This window comes from Globicephala melas, chromosome 19 (assembly GCF_963455315.2).
Source record: "Globicephala melas chromosome 19, mGloMel1.2, whole genome shotgun sequence".
NCBI lineage: Eukaryota > Metazoa > Chordata > Mammalia > Artiodactyla > Delphinidae > Globicephala > Globicephala melas.
In genome coordinates this window covers 1,383,131-1,410,653 of record NC_083332.1, presented here as the reverse complement: position 1 = coordinate 1,410,653, position 27,523 = coordinate 1,383,131, and the positions used below count along the sequence as shown (strand labels likewise).

Genomic DNA, 27,523 nt, shown 5'->3' with positions numbered 1-27,523 from the left:
TTCCCAACTAGTTAAGTGAATGATGCTATTAAAACACTATGGACCAATACCCACATGATCACAGATACAACAAAAACCTTAACAAAATTTTAGCACACTGAATCCAGCCATATACATATGTAAACACATAAATCATAACCTAGTGATGTTTATCAGGAAAGCAAAGATTTAACAACTGAATCTATAATCTATATTAATAGACTAAAATAAAAACAATCATCTCAAAGATGTAGTGGAAGAATTTCACAGAATTCAAAACCAGTGAATGATACAAATTCTCAGCAAATTAGGATTAGATGAGAACTTCCTCAGCCTGATATACTGTATCTATGAAAAAAACAACAGCTAATATATTTGATGGTGAAAGCCTAATGCTTTTGCCCTGATATTGGGAATAATGCAAGTATGTCTATGCTCATCACTTAACATTATACTAGTGGTCTGTGTTAGTAACATAAAAAAAAAAAATTCTAAAGATTGTAAAGGTAGAACCAAAACTGTCTATTCATGTAAGACATGATTATGTTGAAAATTACAACTCATTCACCAAAAAGCTATTAGGTCTAATGATTGAGTTTAGCAAGTTCCCAGGATAAAAAAGCCAATATACAAAAATTACTTGTGTTTACATATACTAGCAATGAAAGTTTGGAAATTGAAAAAAAGAAATCCGTTACAATACCATCAAAATATGAAGTATTTAGAAATAAATTGAATAAAATATGTTCAAAAACAATAAAATTATCAAACACTGCTGGCAAATTCTATAAAACATTTACAGGGTAAATAATACTACAATAACTTGTCCTTTCAGAAAATAAGAGAAGGATCAAATGCTTTCCAGCTCATTTTAAGAGAAAAACCTAATTGATATAAAAATGTAATGACTACAAAAAATTAGTAATTACAGAACTATAGTCCTAATTAATACAGGTGAAAAAAATCCTTAACAAAATATAGAGCAAATTAAATCTAGAAAAAAGTAAAAATAATAAAATATGGGGCTTCCCTGGTAGTGCAGTTTTTGAGAGTCCGCCTGCCGATGCGGGGGACGTGGGTTCGTACTCCAGTCTGGGAAGATCCCACATGCCACGGAGCGGCTGGGCCTGTGGACCATGACCACTGGGCCTGCGCGTCCGGAGCCTGTGCTCCACAGCAGGAGAAACCACAGCAGTGAGAGGCCCACATATGGAAAAAAAAATGATAATAATAAAAAAATATGTATCATTAGATCTTGTCAGAGGAAAATACAGCTGACTGAATACTAGGGAAACAATCACCCCCACAGTGTGTTCTGTAGCCAGAGAGAGCTTGTTATGACCTGAATCAGGGCACCTCCATCAGCTCTAAACCGTCCATGGCTCCCACCACCCTCAGAAGGCCCAGCTCCTCATTTGCCATTTCACAGCTGATTCCTGCCCACCTGCTCTCTCGTCCCAAAAGACATAGTGTAGACTTGTGGTTTCTAGAACATTCCCAGGTCAGTGCCACAACGAAGCATATGCACATGCTAGTTCTTGTGCTGGCAACCCTTACCTCATCCTATTTGGTTCCAGAAATTAGAAGTGCGTCACACAATCCCCGTTTTCGATTAAGGACCAAAAGCCAAGAATAACTCACCTCTGAGTACCTCTAAAGCCCATGCACCGCAATGAAGAGTAGCCCCTGCTCGCCACAGCTAGAGAAAGCCCACGCGCAGCAACAAATACCCAGCACAGCCAAAAATAAATAATAAAGAGCTAAATAAATAAATAACAACAAAAAAAAAAACCAAAGAGAGACCCCGTTCCTCAGCCTGCCATTCCAGACCTGAATTCTCTCTCGCCACTCTGTCCCCAACAGGCAAAATGGAGATTCGCAATTCCACCCAGCTCAGCCTCACCTCCCTACATTTTCACCTAGTGGTTCAAGTGCCTGGGATACCCCTGCACAGATCATCAATTAACTGAGTTGGGAACTCTTCCATATAAATCCTGGCCTGGATTAAGGGCACTAGGCTGGGACTGACTGACCGGCCTCCACGGCCCCCAGACTCAAAGACAGAGTAAGGGGAAGTGAAGAGACCCAGGAAAATTTCGCTCTATATGGGGGCGCCGGGATGATGTGTCTGGAGGTCCAAAGGGCCTGAGGGGCCATCCACTCACCAGTGTCGGGTCCGTCTGTGCCTCTGCCGCGGCCATGAGACCCTTTCCAGGGACCTGGGCCTTGCAACACGGAGACCAGGGAGGGTCCCAACGGTTCAGCTGACGTCCCTAACCTGTCCCGCCCACCCTCAGCCCTGCCTCCATGCAGGGAGGGGAAGAAGCTTCTTCCCGAGACTTTCTGCTCCCGGCCCTCGAGCCCGCTTATGGCTCGGGAGCTGCGTGCGATCCCGAGGACAGACGCAGGCGCAGTCAATACGACCGTCACGAGAATTCCGCCGGAAGTCTCGTCCAACGTGGGATCCCAGTCCTGCACAATCATTGGCCCGGAGCTACCGCCTCTTGCCGCAGAGCCTCCTGGGTAATATTGCTTCCGCAGCACCACCTGGTACCTCGAAGGGCGCCCTTCCGGGAATCTCTGCGAAGGATCAGAGGTGCCCGCGTGAGGGCTTCTGGGAAACGAAGTCGTCGGGCTCTAGAGGCGGAGCGAGGCGTCTTTGCTTCTTAAATAGCCACCACCCCATTTACGGGTCGTGTCTTCTGCAGCTAAGGAAAATGATTGGACGTGTTATTTCATACATGCCCAAGAGCTAAAATCCCCAAGGGACACACCAGACCATGATATCATGCCGATAGAAAGTGACTCCATTCAAAGATTCGACCTATGGCTTCCCTGGTGGCGCAGTGGTTGAGAGTCCGCCTGCCGATGCAGGGGACACGGGTTCGTGCCCCGGTCTGGGAAGATCCCACATGCCGCGAAGCGACTAGGCCCGTGAGCTATGGCCGCTGAGCCTGCGCGTCCGGAGCCTGTGCTCCGTAACGGGAGAGGCCACAGCAGTGAAAGGCCCGCGTACAGCAAAAAAAAAAAAAAAAAAAAAAAGATTCGACCTAATATTATCTTGCTGCTCTTCAATTTCAGGGAGACTGAAGCTTGAGAGTCATTCTGTGAGCTCCAATACTGGTGAGGGACTAGAGGGAAAAGACTCCATAGAGGAGAAAAATGCAGCGATATTAGGCAGCCTTGAATAACGTGGGCAAGGTGTTGTCTGCTTTTCCGTCAGAAAACACCTCTGCCTCTATACTCACTGATTGAATTTGTATCCAACCCAGCTGTTATATCAAGATAGTATTTCTTACACCATTTTCCAAGGCATGTTCATTTCTTTTAGCAGTGTGACACCTAAGATCTATTTGAAAAGGAGAGATATCACCAAATTTCATTTCCTGCTACGACATTTCCTGCAGTGGTGGAATTGTGTAGAAAATGACCACCTAAACTCTGAGATAAACGTTCTGGTTTTCTGGATTTCGATCTGTTTGCTCTAATGGCAATAACATCTGCCAAAGGATTTGAAAGTATCTCTGAAAAACATTTGTGAAAGGCAAGTGACTCCCCACCAGTTTCAGTCTACTAGCAAGATTATACAAAATTACTTCATTCTATACATTAAACTTTATCCAATAAAAATTCACTAAGAAGATGCCACGTGTTTTCATTATATAGTATCTTTATTACTGAGGATATGCACATGATTGTGGTTACACAGCTCCAAGTCCTCAGATCAGAACATGGCTTCACCTCCTAATCAGCCTCACACTACAGTAATCAAGATGACTCAAGGTTTTTGTCCAAGCCGGAAGGATGGATTTGTCATTAACTGAGATAGAAAGGGTAGTGGTGGTATTCATGGAGGAGGTTAGGAGGAAATATTAGAGTCTCACTTCTGAACATATTTTGTTTTAGAGTCAGTCAAACAGCCAAGTGAAACAGACTTTAGGCATTTCAATGTAGGACTCTGATTTATTTATTTATTGTAAAACAAGTGAGAAGTTTTATTCTTTGATGGACTTTTTAATTTTATTGTATTTAAAAAATAAATTTATTTATTTATTTTTGGCTGCATTGGGTCTTTGCTGCTGCGCATGGGTCTTCTCTAGTTGTGGTGAGCAGGGGCTACTTTTCATTGCAGTGCACGGGCTTCTCATTGTGGTGGCTTCTCTTGTTGTGGAGCACAGGCTCTATGCACATGGGCTTCAGTAGTTGTGGCATGTGGGCTCAGTAGTTGTGGCTTGCAGGCTCTAGAGCACAGGCTCAGTAGTTGTGGTACCTGGGCTTAGTTGCTCCACGGCATGTGGGATCTTCCCGAACCAGGGATCAAACCCTTGTCGCCTGCATTGGCAGGTGGCTTCTTAACCACTGCACTACCAGGGAAGCCCTTTGATGGACTTTTTTAGAATGATCATAGTTACACAATCTAGACTCTGCAACAGAAGAAGAAATTCATGTTCAGAAATAACACCAAGTGGGACTTCCCTGGTGGCATAGTGGTTAAGCATCTGCCTCCCAATGCAGGGGACACGGGTTAGAGCTCTGGTCTGGGAAGATCCCACATGCCATGGAGCAACTAAGCCTGTGTACCACAACTACCGAGCCTGCGTTCTAGAGCCCATGAGCCACAACTACTGAAGCACACATGCCACAACTACTGAAGCACACGTGCCTAGAGCCTGTGCTCCACAACAAGCGAAGCCACCGCAATGAGATGCCTGCACACTGCAATGAAGAGTAGCCCCCACTCGCTGCAACTAGAGAAAGCCCGTGCACAGCAACGAAGACCCAACACAGCCAAAATAAATAATAAGAAAGAAAGAAAGAACACCAAATAAAATGCCTCATATATGAATTCCTGCAGTTACAGGTAAGTCCAATGTTTTAGAAAAAGTAAACAAAGAAAGCAGTCTCTCTGGGAAATATTTAAGGACTGTCTGACCTGGAGTTACAAAAAGATACTCCCTTGTCTCAAGGTAGGACAAATATGTGGTACCATTTACATTCCAGATCTCCAAAAGGGATCAGGCTGAGGGAGATTCCAGTTGAGCCCACACCCTTACTTAGCTCTTTTCCTTGCCTTGTACTCTATCATTAAACTTCTCCTGTTAATTTCCCCTAAATAAGTCATATGTCATTGAACCCTATGTCAGGTTCTGCTTTTGCAAAACCCAACTTTAGGCAGAACACATTTGGTCAAAACCTAAAATATTAATCATGTTAAGTATGTCAGTGATATTAAGTTTCTTTTCCATGAGAATATGAGCAAAGGCCAGGTAACCTGCCTTAAATGTGTAACTGCAGAATCAGACTAAAACTGGCCCTATCCTGTTTGTAACAAGATACTCAGTTGTTTCGCAAAGACAACAGAATAAAACCACAAGTTACGTGGCCAAACCATGCACTAAGATTTCAACCACAAACAACACTCAGAACCATAGTTTCTCCCCCTGTCCCTGCATGTAATTCTCTTCTTTTAGAGTGACTTTGTCTGGTTTTGGTATCAGGGCAATTGTAGAATAAATTTGGGAGTGTTCCATCCTCTTCAATTTTTTGGAATAGTTTGAAAAGGACTTGTATTAGCTCTTCTTTATATGTTTGGTAGAATTCCCTTGTGAAGCCATCCAGTCCTGAAGTTTTATTTCCTGGGATTTTTTTAAATTAAAAAAAAAAACAGAATATACATACTTTTCAAGTGCACATAGAACATTCTCTAGGATAGACCACATATTAGGACACATAACAAGCCTTAACAAACTTAAGAAGATAGAAATTATTTAAAGTGTCTTTTTTTTTTACCACAATGGTATAAAGTTAGAAATCAACCACACAAAGAAAAATGAGGAAAAAAATGATTACACGGAGACTAAACAACAATGCTACTAAAAAAGCAGTGGGTCAACGATGAAATCAAACAGGAAATCAGAAAATACATTGAAACAAATGACAATGAAAACACAGCCTTACAAAATCTGAGATGTAGCAAAAGCAGTCCTAAGAGGGAAGTTCATAGTGATACAGGCCTTCCTCAACAAGCAAACAAACAAAATCTCAAAAGAAAACCCTAACTTAACCTACCACCTAAAAAAATTAGAAAAAGTAGAACAAGCAAAACCCAAAGTCAGCAGAAGGAGCGAAATTATAAATGTAAGAGAGGAAATAGAGATTAAAAAAAAACAAGAGAAAAGATCCATAAGACCATGAGATGGTTTTTTGAAAGGATAAACAAAATTGAAAACCTCTAGTCAGACTCACCAAGAAGAAAAGAGAGACGACCCAAATAAACAAAAGAAGAAATCAAAGAGAAGAAATAACCACTGATACCACAGAAAAACAAAAAAAGTAAGAAAATACTATGATATGTCAACAAATTGGAAAACTTAGAATAAATGCACAAGTTTCTAGAAAGACAGAGCCTGCCAAAATTAACAAGAAGAAAGATAATTTGAACAGACCAATCACTAGAAGTGAAATACAATCTGTAGTTAAAAAAAAAAAATTCCCTGCAAACAGAAGTACAGGACCAGATGGCTTCACTGGGGAATTCTACCAAACATACACAGAAGAACCTATACTGATCGTTCTCAAACTCTTCTGAAAGAGTGAAGAGGGAGCCCTCCCAAAGTTACAAACACCCTGATACCAAAATCAGACAGACAATACCAAAAAAGAAAATCCCCCAGGGTAAAACCAATAATAGTCTGGAGTGAAAGAGACTTGCAATCTATGGCTCTACCATGGTCCCTCCACTAACAAGCAATATGAGCTGTGTGTCACCCCATCTACCTGGGCCCCATGTTCTCATCTACAAAATGCTCATTCATTTGCCCTGCCTACCTGGGAAGGTTTATTTTTAAATTAATTATTTAATTAATTATTTAATTTTGGCTGTGTTTGGTCTTTGTTGCTGCACGTGGGCTTTCTCTAGTTGCAGCAAGCAGGAGCAACTCTTTGTTGTGGTGCACAGGCTCCTCATTGCAGTGCTTTCTCATTGCAGAGCACAGGCTCTAGGCATGCAGACTTCAGTAGTTGTGGTGCATGGGCTTCAGTAGTTGTGGCTTGCAGACTCTACACCGCAGGCTCAGGAGTTGTGGCACAGAGGCTTAGTTGCTCCATGGCACATGGGATCTTCACGGACCAGGGATAAAACCCCTGGGAAGGTTTTTAAGTGTGATGATGTAAAAGCATTTTGCAAACTTCTAAGCATTCTACCAATTTAAATGACTTTGAAAAAGAAGAAAAAAGAATAAAAATCACAGGCCAATATATTTGATGAATATAGATACAAAAATTCTCAACAAAATGTTAGCAACAAAATCCAACAACACATAAAAAAGATCATACACCACGACCTAGTTGGATTCATCCCAGAGTCACAAGGACAGTTCAACATATACAAATCAACCAATGTGATACACCACATCAAAAAAAGAAAAGACGAAAACCACAGATCATCTCAATAGATGCAAAAAAAGCATTTGATAAAATTCAATGTCCATTCATGATAAAAAAAAACTCTCACCAAACTGCGTATAGATGGAACATATCTCAACATAATAAAAACCATTTATGACAAACCCACAGTCAATATAATACTCAATGGTGAAAAGCTGAAAGCCTTCCCACTAAATTCTGGAAGAAGAAAAGGATCCCACACTCACCACTTCTATCAACATTGTATTGGAAATCCTAGCTACAGCAATCAGACAAGAAAAAGGTAAAGAGGTAAAATGGTCATTATATGCAGATGACATGATACTCTATATAGAAAACCCTAAAGATTCCACACAAAAACGATTAGGACTAATTAATTAATTCAGCAAGGTAGCAGGATACAAGAGTAATATACAGAAACCTGTTGCATTTCTTTAAAATAACAATGAAGTATCAGAAAGTAAAAAAACAAAATCCTATTTAAAATCACATCAAAAATAAAATAAAATAAAATACCTAGGAATAAACCTGACCAAGGAGGTGAAAGACACTGATACTATAAAACATTAATAAAGGAAACTGAAGATGATTCAAAGAAATGGAAAGATATTCCATGCTCTTGGATTGGAAGAATTAATAGTGTTAAAATTGCCATACTAGCCAAAGCAGTCTACAGATTTAATGTGATCCCTATCAAATTACCCATGACATTTTTCACATAATTAGAACAAATAATCCTAAAATTTATATGGATCCACAAAAGACCCAGAATTGCAAAAGCAATCCTGAGTAAAAAGAACAAAGCTGGAGGCATAACCCACTGGACTTCAGACAATACTATAAAGCTACAGTAATCAACATAGTGTGGTACTGACACAAAAACAGACACATAGATCAATGCAACAGAAAAGAGAGCCCAGAAATAAACCCACACACCCACAGTCAATTAATCTTCAACAAAAGAGGTAAGAATGTATAATGGGAAGCAGACAAGCTCTTCAGCAAACGATGTTGGGAAAGGTGGACAGCTGCATGTAAATCAATGAAGTTACAACACACCCTTACATCATACACAAAAATAAACTCAAAATGGCTTAAAGGCTGGGACTTCCCTGGCAGCCCAGTGGTTAAGCCTCTGTGCCTCCACTACAGGAGACACGGATTTGATCCCTGGTTGGGGAACTAAGATCCTGCATGCTTTGTGGTGCAGGAAAAAAAAAAAAAAAGGCTTAAAGACTTAAGCATATGATACCATAAAACTCCTATAAGAGAACATAGGCAAAACATTCTCTGACATAAATCATATTAATGTTTCCTTAGTTCATTCTCCCAAGGCAAAAGAAATAAAAGCAAAAATAAACAAATGGGACCTAATCAAACTTATAAGCCTTTGCACAGCAAAGGAAACCATAAACAAAAAGAAAAGACAATCTACAACTGGGAGAAAATATTTGCAAATGATGCAACTGACAAGGGGTTAATTTCCAAAATATACAAACAGCTCAAAAAACTCAATATAAAAAAACAAACAGGGGCTTCCCTGGTGGCGCAGTGGTTGAGCGTCCGCCTGCAGATGCTAGGGACACGGGTTCGTGCCCCGGTCCGGGAAGATCCCACATGCCACGGAGCAGCTGGGCCCGTGAGCCATGGCAGCTGAGCCTGCGCGTCCGGGGCCTGTGCTCCGCAACGGGAGAGGCCGCAACAGTGAGAGGCCCGCGTACCGCAAAAACAAACAAACAAACAAACAAATAAACAACACAATAAAAAGTGTGCAGAAGACCAAAACAGACATTTCTCCAAGAAGACATAAAGATGACAAACAGGCACATGAAAAAATGCTCAACACTGCTAATTATTAGAGAAATGCAAATCAAAACTATAATAAGGTATCACCTCACACCAGTCAAAATGGCTATCATTAAAAAGTCTACAAATAAACACTAGAGAGGGTGTAGAGAAAAGGGAACCCTCCTTCACTGTTGGTGGGAATGTCAACTGGTGCAGCCACTATGGAAAGCAGTATGGAGGTTCCTTAAAAAAACTAAAAACAGAGTTACCATATGATCCAAAAATCCCGCTCCTGGGCATATATCAAGAAAAGATGAAAACTCTAATTCAAAAGGATACATGCACCTGAATGTTCATAGCAGCACTATTCATAATAGCCAAGACATGGAAGCAACCCAAGTGTCCATCAACAGATGAATGGATAAACAAGTTGTGGTATATATACACAATGGAATATTACTCAGCCATAAAAGAAGAATGAAATATTGCCATTTGAAGCAACATGGATGGACCTAGAGATTATCATACTGAGTGAAGTAAGTCAGACAGAGAAATAAAAATATTTAGGATATCACTTATATGTGGAATCTAAAGAAAAATATAAATGAATTTATTTACAAAACAGAAACAGACTCACAGACATAGAAAACAAACTTATGATTATCAAAGGGGGTGTGGGGAGAGGGAGAAATTAGGAGTATTGGATTAACAGATACACACTAATATAGATAAACAACAAAGATTTATTGTATAGCAGAGGGAACTATATTCAGTATCTTGTAATAAACTATAATAGAAAAGAATCTGAAAAAATTATACATATGTAACTGAATCACTTTGCTGTATACCTGAAACTAACACAATATTGTAAATCAACTATATTTCAATTAAAAAAAAAGAGCTTCCCTGGTGGTGCAGTGGTTAAGAATCCACCTGCCAATGCAGGGGACACGGGTTCGAGCCCTGGTCTGGGAAGATCCCACATGCCACAGAGCAACTAAGTCCGTGAGCCACAACTGCTGAAGCCCACACACTTAGAGCCCATTCTCTGCAACAAGAGAATCCACTGTAGTGAGAAGCCTGCACACCACAGCAAAGAATAGGCCCGCTCGTCACAACTAGAGAAAGTCTGCGCGCAGCAACAAAGACCCAACACAGCCATAAATAAATAGATAAAATAAATCAATTTAAAAAAAGAAAAAAGTCTCTCTAGATTTTGGTAACTTGAAACTTTTGAGTTTTGCTAAGTTAAGTTAAATGATGGAAGTTTATTGAATATCTAGATCATTCCCAAATAAGACACTGGGAAATTAATTACTGAACATAGGCTTCCTTCTACAGGGAAATTAAAGATATTTAGGACTGTTAATAAATGTTTGGCCAGGGACTTTCCTGGTGGTGCAATTGTTAAGAATCCTCCTGCCAATGCAGGGGACACAGGTTCGATCTCTGGTCTGGGAAGATCCCACATGCCCCGGAGCAACTAAACCTGTGCACAACAACTACTGAAGCCCATGCATCCCAGGGCCCGCGTGCCACAACTACTGAGCCCGCGTGCTGCAACTACTGAAGCTCACGCACCTTGAGCCTGTGCTCTGCAACAAGAAGCCACCGCAATGAGAAGCCCACGTACCCCAGCAAAAAGTAGCCCCTGCTCGCCACAAGTAGAGAAAGCCCACACGCAGCAATGAAGACCCAATACAGCCAAAAATAAATTTTAAAAAATATATATGTTTGGTGCCACAGGAGACATTTTCTATAATAAAGCACTTTTTAAAAGAAATTATAAATAGTATTTATACGTTTGCCAACTTACAGAATGCTAATGTAAAAGATAGTTCAAAATTGCTTGCTTCTTAGTTTTCACTTTAAATTAAGGTTTTAAAGGTGAATAATTCTAATTAATATATGTAATGAAAAACACTAAAAATTACTAAGGAAAACATCTTTGTATGCAAGAAAAAAGAAGGTACAAGGAAAGGAAATACACTTAGTTAAGAGAAAGTAATTTTGACCTAAAGAGAGGTTAAAAAGAGAGAGAGATAAAGAGAAGGCATAGGAAAAAATCTGAAGGTAAAAAAGGAAGTTATAGAAGGTTTGTGGAAAAGAAACCCTGGGGGAAGGGGGGAGGGGTTTGTGTGTGGTCAGGAGTAAGAATAGAATAAATTTAATTGAGTAAATGAATTTTAAGGGTAAGATGGTGCTAAAACCTAAATTTGGTTTCGTCTCTGTTGAGGACAGTGTTTTCTTAGAATACTGTTCAGCTATTGGGACTTCCCTCGCAGTCCAGTGGTTAAAACTCTGCCTTCCAAAGCAGAGGGTGAGGGTTCAATCCCTGGTTGGGGAGCTAAGATCCTACATGCCTCATGGCCAAAAAACAAAAACATAAAAAAAAGAAGCAATATTGTAACAAATTCAATAAAGACAAATATATATATATATATATCAGCTATTGATAGCAGATTGTAAAGCTTATCTTTTAAGTAATCTATTATAACTTCCTGTATTTGCCTTTGAAATCTTTTATTGTCACTTTGGTAAAGTGCATAATTAAACATGTTTGACAGTGACTTATGATACTTCTTAGTCAACTGTTTTAAAACCTTTTTGATATTTTTGACAAAATTCCCAAGGATCAAATTCTAATTCAGTTTCTTCTGACCTCTAGTGGGCCCCTGAAGAATCTCAGAGCCAGAGATATTAAGCTAATTAGGATTATTTGCTATGTGAAATTACATGGGAAGCATTGCCAAATGAGTGGTGATAAACCCTCCCAGGTTATAATGTATGGGTAAATGTCTTTGATATAAATATTCTAGATATTATATGAAATTTCCAAAATTTGACTATGTTCTGTTAGTCATAATTCTTAAAGTAAAAAAAATTCCACAAGTATAATGAAAATAGGTTACAGAATTAGAAAATTAAGTAGAATAAGAAAATTGACAAGGGAAGTAACCAGGAATACTGAGAGGAACCACAAGGTGAAGTTAAATAACAAAAACATATGTCAACAGGATTTATCGTGGGAATTTGGAAGTTTGCATAAACCTGAGAGTCTGACAACCATGACATTGTTGAGGTCATGGGTCAATCTACTCGTAATGACCTCCAGTGAGTCACAGACAATAATGATTGATAACTTCCCCTTATCATAGAGGTTCTGTGAAGACACAGGAAGGGTCTAATTTAAATGCCCTGTTCTCACTGAGTGTAGGATGATTCAATTCTTCTAAGAGGGTGTATGGTCCAATTTTTTTCTCTCTAAAAAAATTATAAATGGGGACTTCCCTGGCGGCAGAGTGGTTAAGACTTCACTTTCCAATGCAGTGGGTGAGGGTTCGATCCCTGGTCAGGGAGCTAAGATCCCACATGCCTTGTGCCAAAAAACCAAAACAAAAACAGAAGCAATATTGTAACAAATTCAATAAAGACTTTAAAAATGGTCCACATCAAACCAAGAAAATTTTTTAAAAAATTATGTCTTTGAGATGAAATCACAATAAAGTAAAGAGGATATAGAGGTAGACGATAGATAGATGACAGAAGAATGGATCCATTTTTATAGGTGAGGAATGGAAGCCAAGGCCCTAGGAGGGTAGAGAGTGGCGATTACTGATAAAGAGGACATCTAAGTACTTGAGATGTAATGAACAGCCTTCTGCCAAGGATAAAAATTTAGAGACACATCATTAAAGTCTCCATGACACAACATGCCCCTCATCAGCAGATACCACACAGACACTAGGCCTCTACTCAGAGTAGGAACTCATCTTCTTCATCTTATTACTCACAACCTACCTTATCTTGAAGCCTCTACAGTGAACCCTGTTTATGGTCAGTGTGTTTAGTGAGAAGCCAGTGAGACAAGTTTCAAAACAATGCAACTGAGGAGAAAGGCGAAGTGTCAGGCACTCCTGATGTACGTTGATGAGGGGCAACATTCCTCTGGTTTCCTCAGCAAATGCCTTTCCTGATTTTATGGCTTTGTTCTTATCTGTCTATATCTATGTATCTATATATATAACCTTCTTAAGGTGGTTCCTTTTTTACTGTCCTGACCTCAGGAAGTGAAATTTATTTTAAGAATAGTTATTGTTGGGTTTCCTGACATAAATGTTTTCTAAGAATCAGATACCTGAAGAGATACTTACCAAATGTGTATTTGCTCCCGTAACAAGGACTGCCGTGGCAGAAACTGAGAGTCTGCAATGGGGACACAAAAGCCCGAGAAAAATGTTTAGAACCCAACGATGTCATCTGCTCTTGGAGGTGATTACCACATCACCTGTAAGTGCACTGACAGTGTCTGCAGACAGAGAGGAGACAAACTCTGAAAAACATTTGGGACTGTGTAACTACCAAGAGCTATTAAAAGTGCTTAATGAGATAGATATCAGGATTTCCCTGGTGATCCAGGGGTGAAAACTCCGCGTTTCCACTGCAAGGAGAGTGGGTTCAATCCCTGGTTGGGGAAATAATATCCTGCATGTCGCACAGCCAAAAAAAAAAAAAAAAAAAAAGATAGATATGCATCGGGAGTGGCAGAAATTGATGGCGGAAAACCTGTTTTTGAAATAAACAATCAAACTCCCAATGGAATGTGAGAAAAAAAACCCCTCTGAGATCTAATAAGAGAAGGAAGCCAATAAAATAACTATTGGGACTTTTTAGTTGATTTAAAGGCTTTTTGCAAAATATGATTTGTCCCATAACTCAGAGCATTTTGAGGGTAGAGAAACTGAAGGAAAAGGCAGGGTGAGGAGAAAGGCAGGGTAAGGAGAGTTAGAAAGTATACCCACAGTTGTGCAATTGAACGTTAAATGAGCGTTGTCATTTTGTTATGTATTTCAAGACATCAATATGTACCATAGGTGTTTCAGACATGTTTCTAGGAATATGAAATATATCAGTGTACAACATGTAAATACATATTCCCCTACTGGAACTTAGTCTGTATTTGATAGAAATATACAATAAGCAGTTCATCTATGATATTAAGTTGCATAGTGTAATAGAAGGTAATGGGTTCTAAGGAAGTAAGAAGGGCAGCAAATAGGTGACGAAAAAATTAGGAGTTTATGATGGGTCTAGACACTAAACTGAGTGTCCATATTTGGACTCATAGTGAAGATGAAAACTGTGGACATATTTTAGGTGGTTTATTTCTTCCTTTCCAATTGCTAAATATTCATTATTTTGCCGTATATTTTTGTTGTTGTATTGAATGAAATTGGAACTCCAGGATGATACTGAATAAGAGAACAAAGAGCAGCTGTCCTCCTTTTATTCTAATGGGAATACTTTAATAATGGTTCAAAGGGATAGTATTTCTAATAGCTCTTTGTAGATGTTATTTATAAGATTAAGAAGGATCACTACTAGGGAGTTCCGTGGTGGCCTAGTGGTTAGGATTCTGGTCTTTTGCTGCCATGGCCCAGGTTCAATTCCTGGCCAGGGAACTGAGGTCCCACACGTTGCCCCCCCCCCAAAAAAAAGAAAGATCACTTCTGTCCTTAGTTTTATATCTAAGTGTAATAGGTATGAACAATTCATAAATTGAAGATTTTTTTAAATTCCCTTTCACAATAAGATGTAGAAAATACCTGAAGATGTGTAAGACCTACAAACAGAAAACTAAAAAAGACTGCTAATAAAAATTAAGCAAGATCTAAATAAAAGGAGATCTATCAAGTTTATAGATTGGGACACTCAGTATTTCTTTCTAAATTGAAGATTAAATGCAATCCCAGTCAAAATTCTAGTAGGATTTTTTTGTGATGCAGAAATTGAAAAGTGGATTCTGAGCTTCATACTGAGGAATTCCCTGGAGATCCAGTGATTAGGACTCTGTGCTTCCCCGGCAGGGGGCACAGGTTCAATCCCTGGTTGGGGAAGTAAGATCCTGCATGCCACAGCATGTCCAAAACCACCCCCCCCCCCCCCAAAAATAAAGTCTTTCTCTGGAAAAGTGACTAAAATGAGAAGAACAAGTCTGGAAGAATATTGGTAAATATTTCCATTAGAGGACCTTAATCAATAATCCATGAAGAAACATCAAAACTCAGTAATTAAGATGACAAAATTATATGAACAAAAATTTCAAAAAGAAATATGGCTGTCTGATTCACTTTGCTGTACACCTGAAACACAGCATTGTAAATTAACTATACTCCAATACAAACTAAAAAGAAAAAAAGAAATATGGTTGGAAATTAACACATGGAAAACCACTCACATTGTGTCAATAGGGAAATGTTAGTTAAAATCACTAGATACACCTATGACATCACTGAAATTAGAAAGCCTGAACATACCAAGTGTTGGTAAAAATGTAAAAAACAGGAACTCATGTTCTGCTGCTTCTCGTGAGACTATAAAAAGGTACTCCCATTTTAGAAAAGTTTGACTGGCCACATATAAGGTATACATTCACCTACTCTACTACATAGGAGTTGTGCTGCTAGATATTAACTCAAGTGAAGGAAAGCATAAGTCCAGAAGGCATTGCCCCAGTGTGAACTTTGTTTTTTGTGAGCTTGGAGCTGCTTACAAAGAACTACATTCATAAGGCTTTTCTCTAGTGTGGATTCTCTGATGGACAACAAGACTTCTTCTGTAGACAAAGACTTCCCCACATTCACTGCACATATAAGGCCTTTCTCCAGTGTGGATTCTCTGGTGGACAACAAGACTTGTTTTGTAAGTGAAGGGCTTCCCACATTCACTGCATTTAAAAGGCTTTACTCCAGTGTGGACTTTTTGGTGCTGAACAAGTGTATACTTGCGCATGAAGGCTTTCTCACATTCATTACACTTATAGGGTCTTTCTCCAGTATGGATTCTCTGGTGCTCAGCAAGTTTAACTTTGCCGTTGAGAGCTTTCCCACATTCGCTGCACTCATAACACCTTTGTGCAGTGTGAACATTCTCATGTCTATTGAGGGCAAAACTGCTTGTAAAGAATTTCCCACATTTGTTACACCCATAAGCCTTCTCTAAAGTGTGAATTCTCTTATGCACAATAAGACTTCCTTTGTAGACATAGGCTTTCCCACATTCACTGCACATGTAAGGCCTTTCTCCAGTGTGGATTCGCTGGTGATAAAGAAGCCTTTTTTTGAAGACAAAGGACTTTCCACATTTGCTACACCCATAAGGCCTTTCTCCACTGTGGATCCTCTGGTGCACAAGAAGGTTATTTTTGTACAGGAAGTACTTTCCACATTCACCGCACTTATGAGGATTTTCTCCAGTGTGGATTTTTTGGTGCTGAACAAGTGAATCCTTGCGAAGGAAGGCTTTCCCACATTCATTACACTCATATGGTCTTTTTCCAGTGTGGATTCTCTGGTGCTCAAAAAGTTTATATTTGTGGGCAAAGACTTTCCCACAATTACAGCATTCATAAGGCCTTTCTCCTGTGTGAACTTTCCGATGATGAATAAGACTGGAGCTGTGTCTAAAGAACTTCCCGCAGTCACTGCACTCATAAGGTTTTTCTCCAGTGTGAACTCTCAGGTGCTCCATGAATTTAAACTTTTTACTGAAGGCTTTACCACATTCGCTGCACTTGTGATGCCCTTGCCCAGGGTGAGAGACCTCCCTGCTCTGCCTGCTTCTATGTGGATGCTCTCCATCATGGGAGGGCTGGTGCTGGGGAAAGCCCAAGCTGCCTAGGAAAGCCTTCTCAACCTCTCCGCACGTGAACATATTGTCAGCCAAGTACAAAACATCTTTCTCCACCAGGACACTCGTAACAGAAGTAAGAGTCTTCAGGATAGATGGCTCCAGCTTTGGATTCCTGTTTTCCGTCACTTGTTCTACAGAAACACATTGTTCAGAAACGGCCTCCTCAGCTTCTACTCCATGCCAACAACCTGAAAGGAAAACAAAAAAAAAAACCTGATAAAGTGCATGGAGACTTTTGTGGGACAGGAGCCCATTATAGCTTTTGTATGACACATCAGAGAAGAAGTCCATTGTGCAGGATTCAAACAAGGGAGGCAGACAGGTAGAAGAAGGGGCTACTGTGAGTACTAGACCTCTGATGGTCACAGAATAGGGAGAGATCTTATAAACAGCAAGAACACAGGACACCAGGATATGGCACTGTGCTAGGAGTAGAGGCCTGGAACAACCCACTCCTCGGCCAACGGTGTTCAGCAGAATTTTTTGGTGGTGACAAGTGTATTGGGTAGAATGTGTGTCCCACTCCAGGAAAAGGCATTCACACCTGACTACCAAGAGTTCAAGGACTATATAAGTACTTTCACCTCCCAAGATACATTAAGAAGAGACTATTAGACAACATTGCAGAGTGAGAGGAAAAGGAGAAATGTGGATGACACTGAGATAGAAAGAGCCAGGAGAAAGAACCACAGTAGATACATAAAAGGGGCAAAGTGTCAAAATGGGGAAGAACGATAGAATGAGGTACAGCCATGATGAGTTTAAGACTAAAACAGTCGTGGAGAAAGGACATTTCCCTGTAGGATTAGAACTCATCAATGTATCACGCCTTCCTACAGCTCCTACTCACCAGGCCCAGGATGCAATTAACACTCCTCCTATGACTAGAGAGGGCCCTACCTTGCCAGGCACCCAGGGTTGCCTCCATCCCTCAGCTCAGGCTGGGTGACTATGAACACTACCAGATCAAAGTCCTCAGAGGAAAATAGGGCCACTAGGAGAAAGACACTGGCCCAGAGTGAACCAACCAATGACAGGCTTCAGGAAAAAGATGTATCACTAGAAGAACCTTAAGGAGTCTTGCAAACATAATCTAGGGTTGACCACAAGTGGTGACCATGTAAGTGTCTGTAATTTCTGACACAGGCAGTGCACAAAAAAAGGTTAGAACATGTGACACGGATCTTGCACACATCTGAACAGTCAACACAACAACTGGTGGCAAAGCTAAGTGGTATCAGTCAGGCAGGCTTCAAGCCTCTGAGACCAAAGCCTTCTGTGAAAGGCTTCAACATCTATGGTATAGGGCTGAACAACACACAGGGTGGGGGAACACAGATCAAGTGACAGGAAATCAGGGAAGTAAGCAGTGTCCAAGGTCCAGGCTCGGAAGGATGGAGTGAGCCATGCAAAAAGAAGGGCAGAGTCCCGTATGGGGCGATGGTGTGGGAACAGGGGTCCTTACCCAGGGAGGCTATAAGTGACAGGTTCTCCAGCATCACGTCACAGTACAGGAGTCTCTGAGCATTGTTAAGGAGACCCCACTCCTCCTGGGAGAAGGACACAGCCACATCCTCAAAGATCACATGGCCCTGTCATGAGGGGGACAAGTGAGTTCACAGCAGTCTCTGCAACCAGGACACCCAGGTCATGGTTGTCCACCCCAATAACCCAGCTCAGAGGACACACCAGGTCCTGATGCCACAGGAAATTGCTAGCATTACATCATTCAGTTAAAACAGAGAGGGAGATAGGCAGTCTCACAGACGCTCTGTGGTTGCCACACAAACCCCCAGCCACTCTCCTCAGAGTCAACTCTCCTGAAATCACACAGATCACATCACATACAATGACACTTGTGCTCAGACCCCTGGAGTAAACCCTGGGGACAAGGGCTCTGAGTCCATGCTCACACTCCCTCCCTCTCCACTGCCCAGCCCTGCAGGGCCACAGCTCCCTCACGTGCCTGACCATGACCCCAACCCCACCCCATGCCACCACCTCAGCCCCAGGACTTCAGCACCTCACCGTGTTCCCCACATGCCAACCAGCACGCAGTGCTTCCCCAGGCCTCTGTGGGACCTCCCACAAGACACCCCAGCAATATCTCAGACTCAGCATGGGAACATGGAACTCTGGACAGTCCTTCTGTCCATTACTCCTACTTCTGACTTCCCGTCTCAGACATGGCATCCCCACCGTCACCTAGAGGCAAACATCCTGGGGTCATGTCAGACTACTCTCTCTCATCCTGTACAGCAGAAAATCAGCTCTACCACAAACGAGATTCAGAGACTCACCTCCTCTCCTGCTACAGAGCCATTGCCAGGATCCAGTCACAATCGACATTCAACAAGACTGTGCCCTCCACTTGGCCCCCGGCTCCACCCTCACCCCCAGTCTTCCTCTCGGCAGGCAGAACAGCCTCTTCAGACCCAGTGTCAGATCACTTCCCTCCTCTGTGGCCAACGTGTCATGGACCCGCCCCCTCAGGAGAGGCCCAGCTCCTCAGGCTGCTATCCCAGGAATGACTCATGCCCCCAGTCTTTATCAGCCCACGTCATGGGTTTGGCAGTTCCCTGAAGACTCCCCTCTCAGTCTCATCTCCAGTCTGTGCTCAAGGACATGTTACCACTTGACCTTCTCCATTGGACACATGGGAACACCTCCATACAACTGCTGGCTTTGATTAATGATCCTGTGCCTGAGATGGTGCCAGGGCCCAGACCTAAGGGCCCACAATCCCAGGACAACACTGTCTCCTATATCTGTGTGTCAGGACTAGGGGTAGGGATGACGTGTGGGTAGGTACTGGGGTTTCTTCCACTTACCTGTCCAGGGGCCATAAATGCTGCTGCTACCATGGGAACCTGTGAAAAGAGGGAGGATCTGAGATAAAGGTGATCATGGTGTGGATGTAAAGGCTGAACTGTTTCCTCCCTTCCTTTTCCTGGAGATGAGTCATCTGAGGTTGACCTCTGACCTCGGATCCTCAGTCTTCAGAGCTATAACTTGACAACTCTATGGCCCTGAACAAAAAGACTCAACGTCCCTGAGACTCAGTGTCTTTATGTGTATAATAGCAATATTTATGGTGCCTATCTCATGATGTTAGTGTAGACATCAAATGCATTAGTGCATATCTAATGCTAAGACTGAGCTATTACTGAACACAGGATTAACATTTCTGTAAATGTTTTTGAAAACTGGGTATTTCCTACATGTCTTTCAAGTCATTATATAAATGTGACTTTTAATCAATACCTTGAGGTTTCTGTGATTCCCTATCTGACACCAAATATATGATGTCTCTTCCACCACCAATGATCTGATTCTATGATACCAACTGGGTGACTGACATTTAATCATATTCTGACACTACCTGAGGTTAGGGACAGAATTTAAAGGTTTAAGGACGCAGTCCCATAAGACTGCCCTCTTTAAAGAGGCCAGTTCCAATGTCTGGTTCCCAGGCTAACGGTACTTCTGTTCTACTTGGCTACAAATTCAAGATTTCCCATGAACCTTTCCTAAGTTATGATAATTTGCTAAAAAGACCCACAAAAGTTAGGAAAACAGTTTTCTTATTTCTCTGGTTTATTATAATGGATACAACTTAGGAACAGCCCAATGGAAGAGATATCTAGGTCTGGGGGGGTGGGGCGCTAGAGGGCACCATGGTGTTTCCAGGCCCTTTTAGTACATGCCACCCTCCCAGCACTTCCACAATTTCAATGTGTTCACCAATCTGAAGGAACCTTGAATTTCATTCTTCAGCAGTTTTTATACCTAGTCTCTAGTTTCCTTCTGATCCTTGGGAGGCCCCAGTGTTGGGGGGTTGGGGGGGAGTATAAACTTCTAATTGCTTAGTTTTTCTGGTGACCAGTCCCCTCCTGAGTCTACCTAGGGGCCCTGCCCTAAGTCACCTCATCGTAATAAATTCCTGTGTGACAAAATGGGGTCGTTGTGAAAAAAAGTCCTAACCCCCAGGAAATTCCAAGGGGTTCAGAGGTCTATGTGAAGAGCCCAAGGCAAAAACTAAATTTTATATATATATGTATTTATTATTATTTTATACACAGATATATTAAGCAGTTATTATTTGCTTACACAAGATTAACTTATTAAATCTATACCTTTTTAACTTTAAGTTTCCTGGGAGAGCTGAGGCACGTGTGCCCTTGACTGGGCCTGGGCTTCAATGACTGGTCAACATTGCCCACTTTTTGCTGGCTCAAACTCGAATGCACAGTCGGCTAAGTGTTCAGAGGAGTGAATCTACACAATCTAACACATCCTTCTCCATCTCCACTCCAGGCAAGACTCCTTACTCCTTATACCCTTGCTTCCCCAGAAAGCTCTGGAACAACAGAACCCTCCCATCTTCAGGTAGCCTCAGAAAGTCTCACCTGTTCTGCACTGCCCGCCAGCCCCAGGTCTCTCTTCTTTCATCTCAGGTCCCCTTTCCCAGAAAAGTGACCAAACTTTCCCTCTTAAATTTGAGATTCAGAATTGGCCGGAGTCCAGGACTTAGTCTGTAACCACATGGACATCAGTGAGCCACAGACCTCCTCCTTCAATTCCAGACTACAGATTCCACCGGCCCCTATGTTACCTCAACTTTGGAATTTCAGAAGCAGCATGTCCCGAATCCAACTTTTAATCTCTCCCTGAAACTGACTTCTCACATCAGTTGCTGGTCTCAAGTCTTCCAGATGCTCAGCCAAAAGAAAATGCTTATTGTCCTTTACTCTGTCCTTAGGTCAGAGCCACATTCACTGCACCAGGAAATCCTGCTAATTATCTTTAAGAATTATTAAGAATCTTATTACTTATATTCCTTCGTAAAAAAATTAGTAAACAGAAACCTCAATTAGAGTTGTCACACCAGAAGAGGTCAGCCCTCACTGACCTGAAACAATAACGGAATCCAAAAGGATGAAGACTCCTTCTTTCCTGGAAAGGACTCAGCCAATGAAAAGCAAAGCCATGGACTCTTTAAAAAAACAAACAAACAAACAAAAAACCCATGGACTATTTGGTGGCTACAGCCCTTCTAACATCCTTTTTTAATCTCCATAAAAGTGATAGCCCACCATAGCTGCACACCCCAATTGCAATTCCCTAATGATGGTTGGGGGGGGGAGGATGGGAAGGAGGAGAGGGGCGGAGGGGGGGAACCATATTTGCAATAGAAATAGCGGGCAGTCTATTTGTTTCAGGTCAACAACTTCCATAGGCACCACTCTGGTCCAGAAGCCACCTTACTCTCTGGAGTGGAATGCACTGGGCTCTCCCAGGTCTCCCTGCCTCCACCCTCAGAACCCAGTCTGTTCCAGTCTGTTCTCCCCTGAGCAGCCTTTGGAATACTTTAAAACTATAACTCAGACCGTGTTCCTGATTTATTCACAACCCTCCGCAGCACCCAGAATGCTGACAGTTGGCCCAGACTGTTGACTCCTCCCTAAATTCTCTGTTCCCTGCATAAATGACTGGAACCCCAGGTTTCCCGAATGCTCCCGGCTCTTGAGCACCTCCAAGTCTTTGCACGGGCCAAACCCACAGCCTTTAACACGCTCCACACTGCGTCACACAGCCTGTCAGAAATGGGACCACCACACACGCACACCTAAAGTTCTGGAAGCAGGGGACTGAACCCCAATGCCCTGAGCAGGAGACCCTCCCTGGGGGCTTGAGATTTGGGTCAGGATCTGGTGGGGGGGGCGGAACAGTCACCTGGGCCGGGTCCTGCACCGCGTTGGTTGACATAGGACCCTGTGGGCGCGGTGGTGCCAGGAGACGCGCAGGATAATGGCGGAGACCTAGGCCGAAAATCCCGGAAGTGGGTTCCGCAACCCGCTCACTCCTGGGCAGTGTGGACGGCGGCCCTCGGGTTCTTTCCAGTTTCTCTAAGCTCGGCTCCACCGAGTGATCCTGAGCCTCGGGTCCTGCAGACGGCAGCAAAAGCAGCCAAACGACCTCCTTCAGGAAGGATCCGGAAGTCCCGCCCACTCCTAGTTCACAATCCCGGAAGAGCCCCTGTTCGGGTCCATCACTAGTGTGGAGAACAAGGCCGGTCCGCACACAATCTCCTGGGTAATGTAGTTCCCATCGGTCCACCGAGTCGGGGGCGGAGGAGACCCTCCCCCAAACTCCGGGGCACTAATGGGCCAAGTCCGTGCGGGAAGAACAACACATCAAAGCAGACCCATCAAACCCTGTATGTTTAATCTTTTTAAAATTCTGATTTAACTCATTTCTCAACATAAAAGTTGATACAAGATTAGAAAAAAAGCATTCCAGTTGTGTAAAGACTGAGAGTAGCCAGAGTCCTTATTTGTTGTTTTTGTTTTTTATGAAAACCTTGGAAGTATTTTCAAATAAGAAAAACCAAGTTAATAAGATTTTGGAATAAAAAAGGGAATTATGTGCAATAAAGTATGTTGATCATTGGCTAAAATAAAATACATGAAATTAGAAAACATAACTGTATAGTGGATACTGTCAACCTAAATTAACCTGAGAGACAATAATCAAGCACAACGCGTTACCTTGGGACCAAAGAATTGCAATTCGGGGCACACATTTAAGTAGCAACAAAAAAGATGTCGGGCTAGGCCATCGGTCCCCAACCCTTTTGGCACAGGGTTCGGTTTCGTGGAAGACAATTTTTCACGGGGGTTGGGGGTTTGGGGATGGGTGGGGGTGAGGCGGGGGTGTGGGCTAGGGAATAAAAGTAAGGAGCTTTTAAAGACAAAGAGAGGTTTGCATTACAAAGGATTTTAATTGGAGTTGGAGGCAGAAGCTAGTCTCTGCAGAACAGGACTGAGTGCTAAGGCTATCATTACAGGGAAGTAATAGTCCATTAGTGTGACAAGTTGCAGGTGTTTTTGCAGAATCCTTGGAATATTTGCAGGTAGGCCCAGATCAAAAGTTCATGGTTTCACAAGATGGGGAAGTGCAGGAGGTCTACTAATTAATAGCCTCCCAGCTCCATGTTAAAAATCCCTTGACAGGGTACTTCCCTGGTGGTGCAGTGGTTAAGAATCCGCCTGCCAATGCAGGGGACGCGGGTTCGAGCCCTGGTCCGAGAAGATCCCACATGCCGCTGAGTAACTAAGCCCATGCGCCACAACTACTGAGCCTGCGCTCTAGAGCCCGCGAGCTACAACTACTGAAGCCCGCGAGCTACAACTACTGAAGCCTGCGCACTTAGAGCCTGTGCTCCACAACAAGAGAAGCCACCACAATGAGAAGCCCGCGCACCACAACGAAGAGTAGCCCCCGCTCGCCGCAACTAGAGAAAGCCCGCGTGCAGCAAAGAAGACTCAATGCAGCCATAAATAAATAAATAAATAAATATATATATATATATAATTTTTTAAAAATCCCTTGACAGAAGTGACTCCTTTTTATTTCACATTTCACAACACTATTAATTTGGCATGCCTTACAGGACTTCTCAAAGCAAATATAAAAATTATCACAGCATGTACACAAACTATATGATAATAGCAGACTTCTTTAAAAACACGTAAAAATTGAAATGACAAGAAAACACTTAGGAAGATATTAAGACATATATAAATTATTAAAGATTTAATATATAAATAATAAATAAATTCGATAATTACTACAAATGAAAGATTTAAAACCTGAGAAGGCAAAATTCTTCTATGTCACTTCAGATTAGAATTATGAAAGCAAACAACATTTTTAAAAAAGTAGTCTTATTTTCCATTAGGAAAATGAAAATGAAACGAATCAGATTGATGAGCCTAAGGAAGTCTGACATTACCAAGTGTTGGTAAAACTAAAGAAATTAGTAAATATCACAAACTGCCATTGGGTATCTATTAAAATTACTTTGCAGAAGTGTTTAACGTTATGCAGTTACTTTAAACCTCTGCCCCTTTGTGCAAAAAATACTTTCTATTGATACATGCACTACGTAAACCAGTGTATCAATAAGAAAACATGTCAAATATCTCTAAGTAGCACTGCTATACCTACCAAAAGCATGAAAAAAAAAAAAGAAGCAGAGAAAGATTTCAAGATTTGAATGTAAAATTGAATTTAAAAAATTCAATGCCACGGAGCAACTAAGCCCATGCGCCACAACTACTGAGCCTGCGCTCTAGAGCCTGGGAGCCACAACTACTGAGCCCGTGTGCCACAATTACTGAAGCCCCCGTGCCTAGAGCCCGTGCTCCACAACAAGAGAAGCCACCACAATGAGAAGCCTGAGCACCATAACGAAGAGTAGCTCCTGCTCGCCGCAACTAGAGAAAAGCCCACTTGCAGCAATGAAGACCCAAAGCAGCCAAAAATAAATAAGTTTTAAAAATTCAGACCATGCAAACCTATACAATTATGAAAAAAAGAAACTTAATACATCTTAAGAGAAAATTTCACAGACTTTAATTTTGGGATATAGTTTGCTTTTACGTAGTGACTCATGAACTGGAAAGCATCCAGTCTAGAAAATAGAGAGGAGCTCTGAAGAGCTATTCAGAATGCACAGATTACATAGACAAAAATACTTGAGAACAAGGAATTCATACTAGGCAATAGCTGATTCGTCATAGAAAGGTTAATTTTCTTTATGTGGGGCACAGGGAAGTTTTGGAACAAGGTTGTGAAAAACTAAAGCTTATCAGGCATATTCTGATTGGCTGGCCTTAGATTTCCGCTCCTGAAAGAGCCAGATATCTGCAAAAAATAGAAATTGAAGTAAGTTTCAGCATTCAGATTTGGGTCTTAGCATGAGCCACTCTGTCTTGGGACTAGTTTAGATATTTTAACACATGACGGGGGGAAAAAAAGTAAAATCACAAACGTTATATTGTTTTTTGGCTTTTACGAATAAAGCTGCTGTTACTGTGAATATTTCCACCGAAGTATTCCTGAGTCATAAGATTTAATTTTTCTTAAGGATATACCTACAATTGAGATTACCGTGTCGTATGATATGTGTATGTATAGCATTACAAGAGAGTACAACAGTATTTTCTAAAGTTATTTATCAATTTGTATTCCCTCAAGAAATATATGAGTTGTAGCTGTTTCATCTCTTCATTAACTTGAAATTGTCAGTGCTTGAATTTTAGTCATTCCAATGAGTGTGTAGTAGTCCCTCACTGTGGCTTTAAAATGTGTTTACAATGCTGAGTAATAAGGAGAAGCATATTTTCATTTTCTTATTTACTATTTATACTTCTTTGGTGACACATGCCTTCAGAAGTTTTGCGAATATTTTGAATTGTGTTATTTTTCGTTATTGTTATAAGGACCATTTACATATTGAGAATCACAGTCATTTTTCAGAGATAGTTCTTACAAATATCTTTCTCTAGGTTGTGACTTGAGTTCTTACTTTCTTAACTATCTCTTGAAAAGGAAAGTTTTAATTTTGATTAAGCTTCAATTAATTTATTTTCTTTGGTTGATGACCTTTGTGTTTTTATTTATTTATTTTTGTTTATTTTTATAAATTAATTTATTTTTGGTCGCATTGGGTCTTTGTTGCTGTGCGCAGGCTATTTCTAGCTGTGGAGAGCAGGGGCTACTCTTCCTTGAGGCGCGCGGGCTTCTCATTGCAGTGGCTTCTTTTGTTGCGGAGCACGGGCTGGAGGTGCGAGGGCTGAGTAGTTGTGGCTCCCGGGCCTTAGAGTGCAGGCTCAGTAGTTGTGGCACACAGGCTTAGTTGCTACACGGCATGTAGGATCTTCCCGGGGATCGAACCTGTGTCCCCTGCATTGGCAGGTGGATTCTTAACCACTGTGCCACCAGGGAAGTCCCACCTTTTGGTTTTTAAATAATCCTTACCCTTAACCAAAAACAAGTCATAAGTCATCTTTTCTACTGAATTTTTTCCCTCTGACATAAAGAACTGTGGGGGGGGGGGACTTAAATAAATATATAAATATGAAAATAAATAAATATGAAAACATAAAATAAAATGTTGATTGCTCAGACTGATGTACATGGATTACCTTTATCAAGATCTTTCTTTTGCAGACTTCCAAGAACAAATGTAGGATATTTGTAAAAGCTATTTTAACATCGTCTACTTATCCTTGTATGTTACTATTCAATTAGATTTTGTTTGTATGTTTGTTGTGGCCGCACCATGTGGTTTGGGGATCTTATCTCCCTGACCAGGGATCGAACCGGGCCCCCGGCAGTGGAGGCACGGTCAATTGGATTTTTTTTTCTTCCTGCTAACATGTATTATATTTCTGATTGTTTGCCTGGATTATAATTACCCTCTTCACATGCCATGATGGACACCCTGAGAAGAAGAACGTTTTCCCTTTTTTCTGCCTTAAAGTTTTCGAAAGGAAGTCTCCATTCGTGCTTTGTTATTGATACTTTTCTGACTGTGAATAATTTCCCTTTTTTATGAGAGAACAATTTTATACTCACAGGCTTCAGGAGGCAGCATGAGCTCCCTGGGACTTGATTTCATTATTTCAATTTCATTGTTGTGTTTTGAGGGCAAGTCTCCATTTGTAGCCAATCAAACTGGTTTTCCAATTTACCAGAGTAATGCATGTTTCCCTCCTGGAATAAATCTACTTAAGTTAAATAAAAAGTACATCCATTTAAATTGAAAGCACTGGTATCAATGGCTATC

At 41.4% G+C, this 27,523-nt stretch overlaps 1 protein-coding gene across 4 annotated transcripts; it reads right to left on the bottom strand.

Moving 5' to 3' along the window:
- Positions 1-3,650: 3,650 nt before the first annotated feature.
- On the bottom strand, positions 3,651-23,395 carry LOC115848025 (zinc finger protein 549-like). Of its 4 annotated transcripts, none has more exons than XR_009559919.2 (7): positions 22,621-23,395; positions 21,797-21,880; positions 19,716-19,754; positions 18,350-18,476; positions 15,510-17,072; positions 13,347-13,501; positions 3,651-4,403 (listed from the first exon to the last, which is right to left on the bottom strand). XR_009559919.2 is itself a non-coding variant. In XM_060288619.2 (5 exons), exons 1-5 carry the CDS (start codon positions 22,651-22,653, stop codon positions 15,742-15,744), a joined length of 1,614 nt encoding a protein of 537 aa, XP_060144602.1. In that variant the 5' UTR covers positions 22,654-23,395; the 3' UTR covers positions 15,197-15,741. The 4 variants fall into 4 exon arrangements, 2 of the variants coding, with proteins under 2 accessions (XP_060144602.1, XP_030704167.2); XR_009559920.2 differs by having other exon boundaries at positions 13,347-13,398; XM_060288619.2 differs by lacking the exons at positions 3,651-4,403; positions 13,347-13,501 and having other exon boundaries at positions 15,197-17,072.
- Positions 23,396-27,523: the final 4,128 nt, after the last annotated feature.

Coding starts and splice junctions, on each gene's coding strand:
- LOC115848025 (XM_060288619.2), bottom strand. CDS start 22,653: ATGTCAACCAACGCGGTGCAGGACCCGGCCCAG. Junction 21,881..22,620: donor CGGTGCAGGACCCGGCCCAG/GTGACTGTTCCG, acceptor GTTTTTTTAAAG/AGTCCATGGCTTTGCTTTTC. Junction 17,073..18,349: donor GTCACTTATAGCCTCCCTGG/GTAAGGACCCCT, acceptor TTTTCCTTTCAG/GTTGTTGGCATGGAGTAGAA.